General features: G+C 36.8%; 2 protein-coding genes across 3 annotated transcripts; both read right to left on the bottom strand.

Moving 5' to 3' along the window:
* Nucleotides 1–422: 422 nt before the first annotated feature.
* On the bottom strand, nucleotides 423–13006 carry LOC137948067 (uncharacterized). 2 transcript variants are annotated; one of them, XM_068793994.1, is made up of 11 exons: nucleotides 12791–13006; nucleotides 12134–12271; nucleotides 11902–12000; nucleotides 11617–11813; nucleotides 10394–10590; nucleotides 10154–10262; nucleotides 9686–10008; nucleotides 9233–9607; nucleotides 3969–4047; nucleotides 2447–3865; nucleotides 423–859 (listed from the first exon to the last, which is right to left on the bottom strand). In XM_068793994.1, exons 2-11 carry the CDS (start codon nucleotides 12199–12201, stop codon nucleotides 720–722), a joined length of 3006 nt encoding a protein of 1001 aa, XP_068650095.1. In that variant the 5' UTR covers nucleotides 12202–12271; nucleotides 12791–13006; the 3' UTR covers nucleotides 423–719. The 2 variants fall into 2 exon arrangements, with proteins under 2 accessions (XP_068650095.1, XP_068650094.1); XM_068793993.1 differs by having other exon boundaries at nucleotides 12134–13006.
* Nucleotides 13007–14267: 1261 nt separating this feature from the next.
* LOC137948831 (uncharacterized protein At4g06598-like) lies at nucleotides 14268–18211 on the bottom strand. Its single transcript, XM_068795010.1, has 6 exons — nucleotides 18120–18211; nucleotides 17943–18020; nucleotides 16259–16898; nucleotides 15330–15405; nucleotides 15109–15235; nucleotides 14268–14810 (listed from the first exon to the last, which is right to left on the bottom strand). Exons 3-6 carry the CDS (start codon nucleotides 16894–16896, stop codon nucleotides 14578–14580), a joined length of 1074 nt encoding a protein of 357 aa, XP_068651111.1. The 5' UTR covers nucleotides 16897–16898; nucleotides 17943–18020; nucleotides 18120–18211; the 3' UTR covers nucleotides 14268–14577.
* Nucleotides 18212–18881: the final 670 nt, after the last annotated feature.

Here is an 18881-nt window from a genome sequence, read left to right as displayed (position 1 = left end):
GCTCAGCCTGGCTCGATGCCACCCCTAGTTGTAGCGAGTAACAGCACCAACAAACGTTTTCCCTCAAAACAGTGAAGAAGTTTTTATTTGGAAATCTCCCCTAACCAAGAGCTAGAATGGTAGCTTCTTAATGACGATGACAACCGCGAGGAGTGAAGAGAAAAAATGCAAAATAACACGGGTTCAAATCTTATTGGATTATTAGATCATATTATTTTGATGATAACAAAATGGTCAAATTGAAACTGAAACACTAATAGTTCTAATTACGTTATTAAACACTTTCTTTCCAACATAAATTTGAAAAATCGATAACTTAGGGTTCAACTCAAGAATTTGTAAATTCAAAACCCTAATGGGAAGCAAGTAGAAGATCTATCAATTTGTTAAAAAAGAAATATATAAAGATCACATTTTCTACTTCAAAAGCCTCTATATATCTTATTACTCCCAAGTTTTTATAGACCTCATGGGCAAGGTAGGAAGTGATTAAAATGAAAATTTGCCCAATTAACTAGATGAGGAATTGAGAGTGGTTGATCCAATTTGATGAGGAATGGTTTTAGTCAACTTAGTTGTCGTTTGAAGTAGAATTCCTTTAATAGAGCATGCGCTTAAGCACAAGGATAGAATCCGCTCATCGGAATGAGAAAACCAAACCCCTACAACACCCTAATCAAAACAAAATGGTAACAGAAATGTTCCAATTGCCAGCAGTATCATCTGTACCTGAAACCCATATCAAGCTCGGGTGGAACATACATCCCGGGGGCCTGCCCAGCACCACTTGGGAGAATTTGTTGTTTCGCTCTAAACTCCATTTCTAGCCGTTCCAATGACTCTGGATGATTTATTTGCCCTGCAACAATAAAGAGGTGGAAATTTACTTTCTATGGTTCGATGTATCACACAGACACCAACAGAGACTAGGAGTGACTCGGACCAACATCAAGCAATCAGAGACATATAAGACTCTAGTGGTGCTCCACCTATATGAATGCTCAATCCAGCAATCTATATCTTAACGAATGGATTCACCAATTCATCCAAGAAAATTACATAACCAGACAAACATTTGTCTTTTAAATATAGATTACAGTGACACAGTTTCCTTTTTCTGATAAACACATAAAACCACTATCAGCATGCAGGATGATTACTTGATTTAGCATTTGATGCTCTTCCAGGTGGGCACTTGTGCAAGCGAAGAGATGCTTAAATTGCAAAGACAATTGGCACAGATACCATATGCATAATTTACTGTTTATCTAGTAATTCAACAATTAATGTGTTCACAAACAATATAGTATGAATCTTATACCAACACAGTAGTCAAGACTGGGTTACGAAGAAGAAGAATAATTGAAGAAATGCTCGACCCAAATTGAAGCAATTTCCTTTTAGTGAGCCTAATCTTCCCAATCAACAAAAGACAAGTGATGGAGGTCCACCACCTGAAAGAGATGAATATAGTTTCTTGGGTCGCATGTGTCAGGTAATTGTTTTGAATATAAATTCAGACACTATCAAGAATAATAGTATAAAGAATCTGAAATTGAAGACAGGAAATACAGAGGCAAAAAGTTGACTCACATTAGGGTGAAAGCAGGGAGTCAGGGAGTCTGAGCGACAAGATGAGAGATGAATAGTCAAACTGAAATTAGGAGTTGATCTCACTCTTTTACTCAAAAAATAAAATCTCTGTTATATTTCACCTACTAAATTCAAAAAAAAATTCCAATTTTGACCTTACATGATGAGTATAAGCAGCAGAACAGTCGGCAAACAAAACTCCTAGTTCAAAGTCTATAACAAATTCAAAGGACACTACAGAAAACATAAAAATCATTGTGCATCTCTTTCTTCCACAGCATTTTACTTTCCTGCTTTGTCCCCATCTCCCAATCAAATAGCCATGCAGCCACATTTCCTCCCAACTATGATCATTTCAATGAACGAGAGATATATTTTCTTTTATGTACTTGTTTCTAGGCATTAAAGAAAAATTGAATAAGAATTTGACAACAGAACAACCTACCTTTAGGTCAATGTCTGGCTAAGACCAGAACAAATTCAGAAAATCACAAGCATCACAACACTAGAAAATTAAAGCAACAAAGAGAACCATGCAACATGGGGGGCTCAAATTCAAAAATCATGACATAAGATGCAGTTCATCAACACAGTTTTTGACAATCCTAGTGATCATGCATTTTCAGATGGATGGAAAGAAGTTCCAAGATCATGACCAACACACAATCAGAGATAGGCTGAAAGAAGATTCTTTTTTTTCTTCTACTCCTCTCTTCTTAATAACCTTATCACTCTTTTTATTCTGAACTTGATAACCTAATCACTTTTCTCCAAGTAATATATTAAAAGAGAAACTGCCATGACTAAATCACAAGCATATAATGGCCCAGGAAATTCAAACTGAGAGATTTACCTGGTACCATCATTCCAGTGCCAGGGAAATTAGGTTGCCGATGATTCAAAGCAAAACCTTGCAATGGGCCCAGGTCTTGTGTAACATAACCACCCATGTGATTGATTGGTGGAGATAAAGGTACACCTCTTGGCAATCCTTGGAGCATTTGAGATGGTGGAAATTTTCCATGTAAGGATCGCATCTGCGGCATTATTGGATGATGGGGAGGATCAAATCTGGGCCCCCCAGGACCATTAAAAGGATGTGGGTGACGAAAAGCATTGGAAGGGAAATGACTGAAATCATGATGCAGGATGTTTTCTGCACCAATCATCTGGGGGTTCCTATGGGTATGTTGCTGGAAAAAAGGCCTCATATTATGATGACTAATCTGATGATGAGAAAATGGTGGAGAAGAAGGTTGGCCATGTGAGTGCTGGAATGGAAGCTCAGGATTTACTAGATCATAAGCATCATGGAAGACAGTACCACCATCCTCACCAGGTAGCATAGACCTTTCACCCTTAATTATAGCATTCAAAGTCATCAGCTTATCAACAATCTCAACTGGTGCCTTAGTGGATAAGAAATCCTGAGTCTTAGAGGTTACAAGCTGCACTGCATCACCACCCAAACTCATCAAGCTCTCTTCTTCAGGTAGTAACAGTTCCATGGCCCCATCAACTCTCTCTTCAAAACCCACACCACTCAGGTTTGAGCTATCAGTTCGAGGATTATCAGGCCCCAACCAATCCCCCTGAAAGACATCTGATTTTGCGTCGGTATGGTTTAAGGTCATTAGATTACTTTGAGGGTTAATTTTTTCAGGACCACAATCACCAACTGTAGCACCCATTGCAGTCGTTCCTCTCTGCACAGATACTGGGGCTCCCACTGACTGCAGCTCCTTCATGAAGGCTGACCCAAATAGTGTCTCAAGAGTAAGTGTTTTCTCAGCACTATGAATCTCCTCAATATTTTCCAAATTTGCACCATTATTATCAGTTGTACCCACATCAAAACTAGGAGCTGGAGCTGATTCTTTCAATGGGAAACCCTTTTGAAGCAGAGAAAGAAGATGTTGGGAGGCATTATTGTCCACTACATCTTTTGGAGGATCAAGTTCGGAATCTGATACATCCCATGATCCACCTCGGACCAAATTTGGCATACTACTTTCACTTGCCTCCGCCAAGATGACCTGTTCAAGGTCTTCACATGTAAGCACAGTTAAGTTTGCTTCTGACATGACACTTTTATGTGGTTCTACCAGCGTCTGAGAAACTTGGCCCTTTTCAAACAAAACAGAAGAAGGGAGGTGCTCCACAGCTGTTTCATCAGAAGCTTTAGAAACGTGGTGCCCTCCTTTGTCACTAATCAGCGAAAGTAGATCTCTAGATTTGAAGGATGAGTGGTCCTCATCGGAAATTTTAGGCTCTGAAGCAAGATATAATAAAACTTTCAGCTTTGTGGGCAATTTTGATATACAATGTGAAAAATAAAATTATAGGATATTGAAGGCTGTATGCAGCTTTATTACCTTCATCCAGAAACCAATGAGCAAACTTGGAAGAAGGCATAGGGTTCCAACGGTCCTCATCTAATTTGACAATTGGATGCTGCAGTAATAAAAAACAATTGTTGTTAGATCATAATAGTTAAAGATATACCTTTTAGGAGTTTTGCTGGAGACAGGCAATTACACCATTATATCATTGAGTTGTTTTACATCTCTTATAGTGACATGTTAATCACATTAAGAACAGTTCAATAGAAACAAATATATAACAATAAAAAGTGAGAAGTTAACAAGCACTCACCACATCAGCACAAATTACTCAATTAGTTCTTAGCCTATCCATAGTTGTTCATATGAAGACACTAGTTGCAGCTATATAGATTATCTGCAATAATAGTCACTCAGTATTTTTTACTTTTATTATGTATATGTATATTTCAGTTTTCTATTCACAAGAGGAACAGGAGGTTGGCTGCAGCCGGCTATTTCACAGTCATGGTATTTGCAAGATTAGCACTTGTTGAATAATGTAACTTTCAAGGTATTTGCAAGATTATATTTATTGGTAAATGAATTATTTAGTTACGCTCTCACTTAGATACCTGGGTTGATTGTTTAAGTTAGTCATATTTCTGTTTTTATATTCTACGAAGGTATCACAGATGACATTCTAGTGGTAGGGGTATTTGTGTCTTTGTCCTTATTGTATCTTACAATAAATTAATAAAGGTGGATTAGGGGTTCACTGCAGATGCCAATCATGTCTGGTATTCTCACTTTGAGAAACTAGAACTTCCACAAGTCTTCTATTCTCTTTTTCTCAAGTTCTTTCTTTTTCTTGATTTACAACTTCTACATGGTATCAAGTTGTAGCATGGATATTAGACAGTTATTACTCCTCTTCACCTACGGCAGTCTCCGATTCGGAAAAATATAATCTTATCTTCTAGGAGGATTTCCAGCTTAGTCTCTCTCGTTCTTGCACTACAACCTCTAGGCTGATGGTTTAATATAGTTTGCAGAAGGTTTATTATGCCTGTGCCCCTAGTTGGGTTTGGAACTGGTTTAAAAAGCAGCATTGATGTGTCCAGACCAGGTTAATCTTCTAGAAAGTTTGTTCTTTGTTATTTTTCGTGGTGCTGGTTTGATTTGTTGCCAACTAGTGATTGAAGTTTGAAATTGAAGTTCGAAGTTTGGAGTTTTCACTCACCATGCGTGAGTTTGCTTATTCCCAAAGGTCTGCACATGCTCCTATTATTGGTGTGATGATTGCTTCTTTTGATAGAGGTTGATAGTAAGTGTGGCAATCGATCTGATTGGAAAGTGCAATGAATAACCAGGAATTACTGTTTTTGTATGTTCTTTTTAGAATTCGACAGCATCCTCTAGTAATAGTGAAGTCAGTTCTCAGAAAGAGATGAAGAAACTAATGTGAGAAGAGGTTTTGCCCTTCAACTACCATCAAGCCTTATATGAAAGACTTCATAAACACACATAAAGTACAAAATCTATTTCCTAATGAACTGAAGAATTCTACAAATTGCTAGCAAGAAATTGGTTGAGAGAAACTCAAAATCAATTGGTTTCTCAATATGTGAGTCAATTGATACCATCTATACAGAGGAAATTACATAGGCTTACCATTACTTTTGTTTTAAAAGCCTTCACCAAAGCTCAATATGCAGAAGAAGATGAAAAAACTCTCTTAAACCACCAAACTACCAACTTTCCTTTCAGTCATCTACCTCACTTACTCCTCATGATCTATTAAGTGTCGAAAGTCAGGTCATCCCAAAGCCCAATGTCCACAAGCTAGACAACAACTCTTAGTCCATGAAGATGGAAGTGAGAAAATAGTTTTATATACTACTGAGGACTCAAACAAAAATAGAGATTGTCTAGATGAAGAGGAAGAAACTAGTGATGGTATTACCTTTAGAGCCGAAGACTATGGTCCCCATTTATCTTTAGTCAGTAGGTCTTTTCTTACTCCCAAAGAAAGATTAAGAGAATTGGATGCATCACAATATCTTTACCACTGCTGGTTCTCTTGGAGCTCACACAGTCAAAGTGATTATTGATGCATGACATTGTGACAATATTATCTCCCAAACTGTGGTTACCAAGCTCAATCTAAAAACAGAAGTCAACCTTACAAGTTTGCATGGTTGAATACTTCATGTGAAGTATCAAACATAAAAAGGTGTTTTGTTACTTTTGGCATTGGAGATAAAAATAAAGACAGCATATAATGTGATGTTAATCCCATGGAAACATGCCACCTTTTACTTGAAAGACCATGGAAACATGATACGGAGGTAATACATAGTGGCAAGAGAAACACTTATTCCTTCCTTCTCAACAGCTCTACTACCAAGTATGGGGCCAAAGGATCACGAAAAGTTCAAACCTATTCACCACCTCTCTCAGTCAGATTTTGAGAAGAAAATTGATGAAGAAAATATAAGTTTTGGTATTGTTCCTACCATCCAACACAATGGTCAACAAGCTAAAATTGACCTCCAGAATAATTATACATTCAATATCACACATCTATTACCCGTTTTTTTTAAAATAGTTAGAAATGCATTAAAAGAAAGAGAAGAAACACAAGAAGCCAGACAAACTAGCTAAAAAATAAAAAACACGTCATGTGGGATCTACTATTGAGTAACTCCAACACATGCTAGATTGTCTACCATGGAGCTGGCAGTCCGTGAGGTATGTAACCAAGAGATCTAATAACAATTAGCAATGCCACAAATCTCATCAGATAAATGTAATAACTGCCAAGGCCGGACATCTATCAGAATGAAACCAACTAATAACTACTTTGAATCATCCTCCACCTCTAAAGGTCTTGAAAGAAACCGCTGAAAAAATTCTAAAACCACAAAGGAGAGCAGAGAAAGGGTGAAAGATGTAGAACATGGCTCAATTGTGGAAAACAACTGAAGATATATAAAAGAAGGAAGAAGATTGAAATGTAACTGTTACCTATTTCAAGAAAGTTCTTTAGGTAATTTCTATATAGGGAAAGTCAACATGTTTCCACTTCTAATAGTTTCGTAGTTTGACCATAGTCCCAATAGGAGAGTTTTCTTTAGGAAAATCTTTGGTCAGCAAGTTTACTTTATCAATAGTCAATTTAGGAAAGTTCCAAAGTTAGTTCATTATTAATGATTTCCATCTAAATTAGTTGTTGGAATCCTTTCTTAGCATGATTTCAATATAGAAAGTCAGAATTTAATGTAATTAGGACATCTATGCTTAGGAAATTTCCATTGTGGTGAGGTTACATATTTTGGCAAGTCGGATGTTTTAGAGTCTATAAATATGTAAATCAATTGTATCTTTGAGCAAGTTTTGAAGATCAATAAAAGATTTTTTTTCTTTTTGGTTATTGGAGCACACCATTGTTTCTCTTTCCTTTTCTGAGAATTAGTTTCTTAATAACTTTTCTCTTGTACTAGCTACTGAAGTTACGAAAACAGCAACTGAAATTTCACTTTCGTGTCTTTAAACTTAGAAAACTACAATGAGAGATGAGAAGCCAGTAGCTGGGTAACTCATACTCCAGCCTTGTCCCTCAATTTTAATTCAGTAATTTTGGAGGCGTTACAAAGCCTCTAACCAGAACCATAGTTAAGTTCAGATAATTCAACTTTATATCACCCAATCCAAAAGGTTTAGGATCAGATTATTTAAAGTTAACTAACAAATCTTCTACTCATTTGGATAAGGCTAGGAGATTGTAACTGAGGCCTAAGGCCAATGTCAAGTCAACCTCAGCTGCACCAATGAGAACACTAGCAAGGGGACTACTCCCAAGTCATGACAGGTTGCTGGGTTAAAGTAAGAGTTCAGAATGTAGATTAAAAGTATGAACAAATATTTTTCTTTTTGAAAAATGATGACATTTCAATTGGACAGCTGGACTAGTTAAAAAACTTACTGTTTTTCTAGTTAAATATCTTTAACAACATAAAATTTGAACAGGTGTATGTGGAACAGCTTCCAGGTTGCAAATATCACCAACAAGTGTAAGGTTAAATAATCCTCCTCACACCTTTCAACCTGATTAATAATTGTGAAGTTGGGTCTAAAGCCCATCCCAAAATGACTAGCCAACTTAACAAACCTCTTTCACAACTAATAAACTCAAGATCTTTGTACTCACTAATCCGTGTGGGAATATTCCTTAACACTCCCCCTTACGTGTAGGCCCTCTTTTGTGGCTCTACAAGAAGATAATTTAGGTATAGGCCTTATTTTTGTGGCTCTACAAGTGGATAGTTTGAGATGTAGGCCCTCTTTTGTGGCTCTACACGTGGATTGTTTAGGTGTAGGCCTTTTTTGTGTGGCTCTACAAGTAGATAATTTATGTGTAGGCCCTCTTTTGTGGCTCTACAAGTGGATAGTTTAGGTGTAGGCCCTCTTGTATGGCTCTACAAGTAGATAGTTTAGGTGTAAGCCTTTTTTTTGTGGCTCTACAAGTGGATAGTTTAAGTATAAGCCTTTTTTTTGTGACCCTACAAGTGGATAGTTTAGGTGTAAGCCCACATATGAGTACCTGCTCTGATACCATGTGAAGGTGGGTCTAAGGCCCATCCCAAAATGACTAGCCAACTTAGGAAACCTCTTTCCCAACTAATAAACTCAAGATCTTTGTACTCACTAATCCATGTGGGACTATTCCTTAACAATAATCAAGTTTGGTACTTGTTCAAGCCCAGCTCATAAAGATGAGAAAACTTTTTTTTTGTTTTTGAAATGATGAGAAAACTTATGAATAACAATGCCAAGTGAAACTCCATCAAATTATTCTAGTAGCCTGTGTAAAACTGGTTTGACAGAACTAAAAATCTAGACAACTTTACAAAAAGAAGATAGGTTAATCATATAACTTAGCAGCATACTTTTCTACTAAGGGAGCAATTTTTGAGGAGTTCAAGTACAAAAGATGCAGGAAAACAGAGACTATATTTCATAATGATGCTAAACTTTAAAAAATTTCCTATGTAACAAATGGTAACAATGCAATGATGTAATCACAGGAGAAAACAAGGAAACTTTCAGCCATAATACTGAATAATTAATTACTCATGACACATCTTTATTTTTATTTTTTATTTTTGTGCTATCATGTGTACCTTCACAATTATGAGCTTTTATACCATATAAAAAAGTGATTTAGATAATCATTATTCCTAGGTTAAAGTACAAAACAGAAATAGAAGGTAGATTCAAAATAAGATCAACAACTTCAAGCCAATCGTATGTACCTCAGCAGAACTAAGTGAGTCAACACCATTTAGGGTCAGAGCACTATCAAAAAGCTTTTGCAGAATTGATGCACCCTCACCAGGAGTAACCAAACTCCCACCCATTGCCAATTTGTCGCCCTCGAAGTCAGTAATAGCACCATCTGGCCAAACAGCACCAGCTTCCCTTTGATTAGAAATTTCATTAGCCCTTGGATTCTCAAGAGGAATTGAATGATCAGACACTTCGACATCCAATGATGGCAATACATTCTTCTCACTGGTGTCCTCACATCTTGTTGAACTTTTCATGTCATCCTGATTGTCGCACGAGCCTTTTGCCATCCAAATGAACTTGGTTCGGCTATTATCATCCTCAACTCCAGAATGCCCAACCTGTGATAGTAACGCAAGCATCATCAAATCCATTATCTGCACAAATCAAATCCTACTCTGCAGAATAAGCACAAATACCTCTGGAGCCGGGGAAGGGGCCAAAAGTTTTGCACCAATATTCTTCTCCAACATTGTACTTTTAAAACCAGGGGGAATCAGAGGTCTGGCTGCTGGAGCTTGGGTGGGCAAAGAACATTTGACAGACTCATTTTCAATAATAGGTTCGACATGAGAATCCTCTGATTTGTTCAAGTTACAGTTCCAAGAGGTCTTCTCAGCTTCAGAACTTCCCAACAGTATGCAAATATCCGTGCCAACCTGATCTTTATGCTTGTCTGTACCAGTTTTTTGCTTCTCCTGTAGTGTTTTCTGTTGCTCTTTTCTCATCAATTCAAACGAAGCTACAAGGAAACAATAACTAATCGTGATGTTAAGTAATAATAAGTTTCTTGTAGTCCAAAAAAGAAAAATCAAAACTACAATAGAAAAGGGAAAAAGAAAAAAGAAACAGAGGAAGCCGAGGAAGAAGAATAGGAAGAAACACACCTCTTCGATTTCGTTCCTCTTCTGCTCTATCCTCACTAGAAAATTCAGAAGGGCCAAATGTTTCATCGTTAAACATGTCAGTGTTATCTCGTCGCGTGTGGGGCAGTGCCTGAAAAGAACAAGAAAAAAGAAAAGTGAAACAATATAAACAACATTAATACAGGGACAGACAGCACCAAGGGTGGAAAGGAAAAATAAGAGAACAGGTACAAAGACCCTCAAAGTAGGGTGGCATAAAACCTTATATGGGCGTGGGGGTTGATAAGGTTCAGAACTCCTGTTCAGAGGGTAATGGTCACTTCCTCGAATCCTTGAAGCAATGGAGCCTCCTGTACTACATCCTGATGGTCTTGGAAAAGCACCACTTCCAAGAAGCCCATCATGCTCTGGATTTTGCCATGACTTTCGGGATTGATTTTCATACCGTCGTCCAGTATCTGTAAGGTAGAGAAGAATTAATCAAAGTCCCCAAACCAATTCATTCATACATTCGGAAAGATTTACTCCTTTTCTTCATTAAAAGGTAAGCTGGGACTTGAACATGCATTGTACATGATGGAGGCAAGGTTCCTTGCCATTGAGCTACAGTACCAACCCAAATACTTCTAAGAGCAGAAAACAATTAGGTTTGTAAAAGACTAGAACTAAAGGGGAAAAAACATGAAAAAAGTAAAGCGAATAAGGAAGTAATCAATGTTCCACTGAGCAAGAGTCTATGTGGCCATGTGCCAGGTGAGAAGAGTGAATCTCCTATTAAACATGCCTAGAATCTGCTCTTCAAAAAAACCAAACCTAGAGTCTAAACAGACAAAAAAAAAAAAAAAAAACCTTTGAAGAAGGTCAGAAAGCTAGGTGCAGTTTTGACATAGAAAAGGTTTAAGACATTCAAGCTTTCACAACTTATCACTACTAATTCTATGAATCGTTTACCATCTAACAGCTATCAGAATGGTATGAACTCACCTTGCCTTACCACTAAGGAAACATTAACAATTTTTGAAACATCTAAAAAAAGTGAAAGAGAATTAGAAAACTTCACTTTAAAAACTCAGACCCTTATGATGTGCCCTCCTCTTTTTGTTAACTTGATCAAGTTTTTCAATGAGCTTACAATTAATTGAGGCATGTGAAAAAACGGATTTTAACTTTTTATTAAGACCACATTAAAAATTAAAGACAAAAGTTATTCAAAACAAAGATGTTAGAAAAGAAAAGGCCACCTAGCTCCCAATACGACAGCTGTATGCCTACAGGCAATCGTATCTAATTTGTAGTTCTGATAAAGAGTACTAGTTTTCAATGTATCAAAGGTGCATCAGAGGTGTATCATGAAGCCACTAAAAAGGACAAAGTCAGGAAGTAGTTCCACGAAACAGTTTCAAGAACAATATAATATAAAGCACGTTGTTTTTTTTTCTATTTCCCTAGGCCTTGAGAAACTAGGAGGAGCCATGAATTCACACCTGATTCCCGATCAGACTGGAAATCCCCATCCCTGTCATTTGAACCAGAAGAACGAGTATCCCACCTTCCTTGGCTTCCTCGAGAGTTGTTATTTGGTGGGGACGTACCATAGTCACTGCGCTTCGAACTTTGTAAAGATAAGCCTCCCGGAACTTTCAGCCACTCAGGTATGTTATTGAAAGTATCCTCAAATTCCCTGCTTCAATAAAAAATTGAATTTAGTGGCCAAGCCTAATTCAAAAGTGAGAACTTTCAAATCTGAAGATTTTAGAACTCAGTGATACCTCAATATTGATGTGTCAAATCCAGCAGGCAACTTCTTGCAGATATCTAGATGACTAAACGATAAGAGGAAATCTCTTGTATAGGAAATCTTAGTCTGCCTGAATTCCATTCGAATAACATTAATATATATATATTAAAAGCTTAAAGAACATAAATATGTTATTAAAAGAGATAAAATGTATGAATTTCAAATGATAAGAGAAACAAGAGTGAGAGTTAGGAAGTAGGTACTTATTAGGATGACTTTTGCTTTCAATAGGAGACACAATGAAGCACTGATCTTCATTTTCTGAGCTCATTCTGAAACACTCCAATTTGTTAATTACAGCTAGCTTTTATTGACAGTGAGGATGAGACAGCAGGCCCTCCCTGGTTCCAATTGCAAAAAGTCGCAACCATTAAGAAGCTTGACAAAAGCCAATAGGTCACAGTGTGAACAATTTGGATTGCGATCTCAAACCAAATGATGCATATCCAAGAGGGGATCAACCACAAAGCTTGAACCAGTTTCTTCAGTTCATAAACTGGCAAAGGAGCCTAAGAACAGCAAACTGTCAAAGTGAACTTTTTTACTAAATCCACTCCACTTTCTTCATTGATCGTCCATAGGTATGCACGTTCAAAAAATCATAAAATACATCCAAATCCTAAAACCCGGTAAGAAACTCCAGCATTTTCTAGAACGGATACTATCTACAACGGGATGAATCCATTTACAAACATATTCAACTCCACGCAGAGTAGTAAAGAAAGCAGAACCTCCCTCGGAAAAGCCCCCCGGATCGAAAACACTTCAACCATCCCACATAAAGAGACAACGAGATCAGAGCGAGCCAGATTTATTCATTATAAACGCGCCAATTTCCAAATAAGAAGGAGGAAAAGAACCTTAAAGATCGAACAGGCAAGCGTTTCTGTTTTTTGCCACTAGCCCTAGAAAGTATCGTTGAAAACCAGACCAGCTAGAGGTAGAAGCAGAGAGAGTAAAGATATAATGGATACTTGGAGATTATGGCACCGATGCAGCTTTTTTGCTCTTTGTCGCAGCTTTGATCGTTTGAGACGAGTAGGGAGGAGGAAGGGGGGTTTTCTCTCGCAAGAGAAGCTTGCAGAAAAGGAGAGAGTAGAATGACGCGCATCAGTGAGAAATAAACAATATCAGAAAACGGGTAAAAACGAGAATAAAAAAACCAAAACAAAAAATGAACGAGGGCTCGCTTAATTATAATTTTTTTTTACCATAATAAGTAATTCAGATTTTAAATAAATTTATTTAAAATTTTAAAACCGCATTTAACTATATTTATTATTTTTTTATTTTTTGAAATTTTATTTAAATTACACTTAAATATACGATTATATTTATTATTAAATAAAATAAAATACCATTAAATTATAGAAGAATTTTACATAATTCTCGCAATAAAAAGTCTCACAGAAGAGTTTTAGTTAAAATGTATTTTAATTATGTTAGTCTTCTATTTATATTCAATTATTTAATTATATTATAACTTATTTTTAAGTATTAGACTTTGGGAGTGATTAGAACAGTGAAAACATATTTTAATTATGTTAATCCTCTATTTATGTTTAATTATTTAATTATGTTATGACTTATCTTTTAAATATTAGACTTTGGGTGTAACTGGAATAAAAATAGTTTAATTATAATTAAACTCTACTACTTTCTTCTATTATAAATAGAGGTTCATATACTCAACTTACATCAAGTATTTCTCTTTTCCAAAAATTCAACAACATTTTATCTAGCTTTGACTAACCCCTCTTTTTTTAGCCAAGCAATATCCCAAAGAGGATGACTTTTTTGGTACTACTACTTTTCATTCGTTTCATTAGCTATCTTAGCTCAAATTGGCTAAACCGCTCTACCCAACTTATAATTCGACTAACCCGGAGGATACACCTACACATCCCCTCCGTCGAGGTCCACCCAACCCTCCACTCGAGCCACTTCACCAATCCAAACAATCGTTTAGCCTGTTCCAACCACCTTTTGCACCAATCCTAGAGTTTTACCATTGGGTTTAAGGTAAAACTCATAAGTCATAACCCTAATTCTACCCAACCAACTAGAGTGCTATTTAAGGTATCTTCTCAAGGATGTGCAACCTATTACTCTGGCTTTTGAAACTCTTTAACCAAAACATGGGATTGTAATAGATGAAGAAGCTCCATCGCCCTTCCCCTATTTTTGGTCCTATCACTTGAGTCACCAATCGAAGTAATAAACCAGCCTTGCAAGAGTACCCACGCCATCCTTTATTAAATTTGATCACATTCTTTTTTCTGACCATTTTTTCATCTCCTTTCCTCTTCCGGGAAAAAAACTAAAAAATGTCCCAAATCGTTCCAACATACACTGACAAGAACTACTCTTGCAAGCCAGGAAACACAAACTTCAGAGAGAACTGTTAAGAATAAATAATACAAGAATTTCAACAAGAAAGAGTGAGATATCACCGCCACCACTCCAAACGGGGGCTGCCTGCTTTTCCGAGTCATGAATAACAGAAAGAAAAGGCAGAAAGCTGGAAAAACCCTTTCTTATTGTTCAGTTTTGCCCAGTCAAAAACCAACATCCAGAAATGAATAACAACAAATCATCACCTAAACTTCACCAACAGTGTGGTGAAGTTTTAAGGATGCCATCAAAGTTAGGATTTTTGGAGCATCATGCACGGGTAAGGAGCCGCATTTTTCATACCTATGGGGTCCTTTACAGAGTCTGCCGCCTTATGATTGGTTGAGCTGAGGGACAAACTACCGAACTCAAGATTTAGATTCTCCGCAGCTTCTTTAGTTGTAACACATTTTAATCTGTCTTGCTGTCGACTAGTATATAAACATCGGAGACGCTCAACTTCTTTCCTCAATAGTTCATATTGAGCTGCATTGTACAAAAACACAAGATGAGTCGCCTTCAGAGCATCTGAAAACTCAAACAGCACTAAATTAAGGCATTACAGCACTTCAAGGTGTAAGCTCCACCAAGTAGATCAGTTGCTGAAATTTAAGTATGTGCTTAAAAGTTACTTCTTGTTAATCAAAGAGGTGCTGAACAGCTTTTGTATTAAATTTCTCATTTCTGATGTGGAAAAGCTGGTAATCCAGTTGTCACACTGTGGCCAAGGATGAGAAACAAAACAGGATCAATTTGAGAAATGATAACAAAATTATTCTCTTACCATCTTTTATTTGTTTCTCGTGAGAAATGCTTTTTATTCTTTGCAGGAGAGCCTTATTCTCTAAAGTCAGGATAAGGTGTTGCTGCTTAAGGGATGCCAACTCTGCAGCTGCATCAGAGCCTTCAGCCTATACGACATAGGGATAAAAATATGTCAGCTGAAGTAAAGACAAACTTAATATTTTTTTATCAAAAGGTAAGGTAATGTCTAACTGCAATTACATGAAGCATGCTGACATTCTGCTCCAGATCAGCAATGTACTGAAGTTTTCGAACACGTGACCGCTGAGCAAAGTGCCTGCATCCCAATAATCCTACTAGTCAACAGCAGCTCAAACTTTGCAGTTTATAACATGCATAAAAAAAAAAATTAGAGTGAAAAGTTTTAGTACAAAGGCCGCCCATAACTATGTAATCATGAACCCAACCAAACCTTTACAAGTATAGTTGAAATGATAACAGTGTACAGAATATGCAACCTGATGAATGTCCAACTAATCTTCTAAGTAACACAATGACACTAATTATAGAATTAAAACCGAACCTCATATTTTTTTAAGCATGTAGTTATTTGAAGGACAGAAAAGAATTAGACAGGACATAAATTCTCTATCCAAACTGTGGGTAAGTCAGGTGGAAATTACTCAGAAACAAGATTAAAAATATTGACCACTCTTATTCAATATTATCAGCATTCTGTTAACAAATGTTTTACTATTTTCAAATTATTAGATGAGACATAATTTCTCTATCCAAACTATGTGGGTAAGTTATGTAGAAATTTCTCAGAAACAAGATTAAAAATGTTGACCACTCTTATCCAATATTATCGGTATTCTGTTAATAAACTGAATGTTTTACAGTTTTCAAATTCCTCTCCTTTTTTTAGTTATTTGATTATGATGATAAATAAATACATGAAACTATAGCTAGCTAGTCAATAAGCTGGAAAACTCTACATGTTTCTGGCATATGCAGATCATAATTCAAGAGAACTCATCTGCCCAAATTAACAATAGATGCCATCAGCAACATATAGGTCACTAAGAGAACTGAAACTCCAAAGAAATTGCATGATACAAGTCCTCAAAATAATAATTTAGTCAATATTTATCTTCCAAAATATTAAGAGAGAGGAGTCAAGTTTTTACTGTTTAGCTCGTATGGTATCTGTTTCGGAAACAGTAGGTTTTCCATTTGTAGCATCCTTCTTCTCGGAGAGCACTTTTTGGTCAGAAGCCACATCAGATGCAGCTGATTTAGCTGACTTGCTCTCTCCCCTGTCTAGAACCCCTATAAGGTTACATTCACCAAATTTCTCTGACACCTGCCTTGGGCCTAACAGCTCCACTGGGGAGTGAAAATAACTTTTATGCCTGAATGAGTTTGCAGTACTCTCCCAATCCATAACAGATGGTCCAACAAGACTACCCTCTTGGCCAGTAAATGTCTCTGCCATGGAAAAAGAACCTGGAAAATCCAAAAATGTAAGAGAATCACTGGAGGACCGGCGATGAGTCGCTTTTCCTACTGGAGTCTCAGGCTCATTTAAGAGGTCATCAAGCCAGGACGGTTGTTCTTCAAATACAAAACTTTCTGAAGATGTTCTTTGATGCTGCCTGTGAACCTTTTTCGGACTTGGCAAGTGTTTCTTCCCATTTGGTGGACTGGATCCACTATTGGTAGACAAAAGTGTGAAGATTTGTAATGGGCATCTTGGAGGAAGTTTAGATGTTCGTCCAGTACACGACCAGTTTTCCAAGTGTGGTAGTCCTTTGTCGTTGAACATGGCTGCAAATAAAATTTTCCAGTTGAGAAAATAAAGTTGACATAAGAGCTTCGAACGACATTATGAAGAAACAAATTCCAGTAAAATCATGATGAAGAAAAAGAAATGTTCAAAAAAGGGGAAAAAAGAAAGAAGATCACCAAATATGACAACTGATTGCAAGGCAATACTCTAAAATAAATGTTGAAATAACAGTGCAGGGGGCTTCTGGTGTGACTTCTCAGGTTCAAGTCTCATAAGGGTAAGGGGTTCGACATTTTAAGAGAAATAATAACAGTAACTGTAGTTCAGACTCGAGCAGAAAGTATGAACTGCAAGAGTCTATAAGAATCAACAACTCATGGGTTTTATGTAGTAATAGGTAATTAATTCCTCTTAGGTAAGCTTCAGAAAGACAAAACGCTCTGCCTTCCATTCATATGCTTGTAATATGTATCCAAAGCATGACATCAGATTACAGCTGGTACCATCTTGATAGAGATACATCTCTATTGTCCCATCTAAGACAATTTCAGATCTTCGAGTGAAATAAATGGCAAGAAAAAGGTCAAGGTGGTTGACCGACACAAGCCTGCAAGTATGGTTGACAATGGGAAGATCCTATACATCCATGGCTAGCTCAAGGTATGGAGTAATTTCTTTTGAGCGTTTTAAAAAAAAAAAAAAAAAAACCTGTACTTGTATAAAAACATATAGAAGTCAGGACAAGCCGATGCAACTTAATATCCTCCAGGGACTCTAAATGGTGACCAGAAAAGGGAAGATACTACAAAGGGGATCAAAAGAATGATCACAAATTTCCTTTAATTTTCATAAATTCTTTTCTTAAATGAGCGACCATCCGCAAAATATAACGCCTGATCCAAACTAAAAGTTAAGGAGATCTTTCCATTCACTTCAACAAATAGTTTCCGAATAAGATCAAAGTATTCGGAAAAAAAATAAAAAGAAATCGACATAGTACGAAACAGCCACTAATTCAAGTTACACCCAAGTTCCTAAAATTATCAGAAAGTAAAGAATATTACGGATCTTAGACAACTAACCTCAGTTTGGCTTCCTCCAAAAGCATGAGTCGTGGAAAAGAAGGGAGAGCAGACGGAGAAAAAGTGGAGTTCCGGTCTCTGTAGAGAAAGGAGGGAGTGAGTTTGAAGTGAACGGAGACCTTTTTTAGAAAATAAAAAATAAAAAATAAAAAATAAAAAACCCCGCGCAATATTTACTGGAAAAAGAAGCTTTCACTGCTGCTTTAGGACCTATACGTGTCGGTTTTGGTAAAGGTTACCGGATCTCTTTCCGTCTGAGCAGTTGCCGGATCAGGTCAGACCCCATTGGATGTGTTCTTGCCCCCGTAAAAATCTACCTTAGCGTAATTATAGATTATATTATATTTTTAATATTAGAAATAGTAAAAAAACTAAATATTATTTTTTTAGTTTTTTTTTTTTTACACAAATAGAAATATAGAGATGAGGCCCAATCCATTGGTGAGGAAGAAATAAGTTTTGGAGTTCAGATTGAAAAATCGAAAGTGAATTAAGATAAATTATAAGACAAACAAAAAGGACCTTTACAATCTGTCGTTTAAATGCCAGATTTTGCAAAAGAGGACGTCTGAAAATGATTTCCGAAGGCTCCATTGAAACATATAAAAAAGCTTCCGTAGCAGCAGACAAAGTAGACAAGGATTGTCGGACCGGAAGTGAAGAAGACGGTAAAAACAATATGGGAAGGGTGGCGGAGGCGATTTTATCATAATTTAACAGAGCGTCTGAGTTGGATGGGAACTCAATGGTTCAGTGTATGAAATTTTTCGTAGCATCATCTGCTTGGATTTGGAAGCAAGTAGACAAGGATTGTCGGACCGGAAGCGAAGAAGACAACACAAAAGTATATGAGTTGGGTGGCGGAGGCGTTTTTATCAGACATTAACAGAGCGTCCGAGTGGATCGGAACTAATCGTTGTTGTTGGTGGGGATTGGTGA

Source organism: Aristolochia californica, unplaced genomic scaffold (assembly GCF_029961685.1).
Source record: "Aristolochia californica isolate CCGP_79_NKW_82.1479 unplaced genomic scaffold, dmAriCali1.0.hap1 SCAF_13, whole genome shotgun sequence".
In the NCBI taxonomy this organism is placed as follows: domain Eukaryota; kingdom Viridiplantae; phylum Streptophyta; class Magnoliopsida; order Piperales; family Aristolochiaceae; genus Aristolochia; species Aristolochia californica.
Note: the sequence above shows the minus strand (reverse complement) of the source record. Positions and strands in the feature narration are given on the sequence as shown.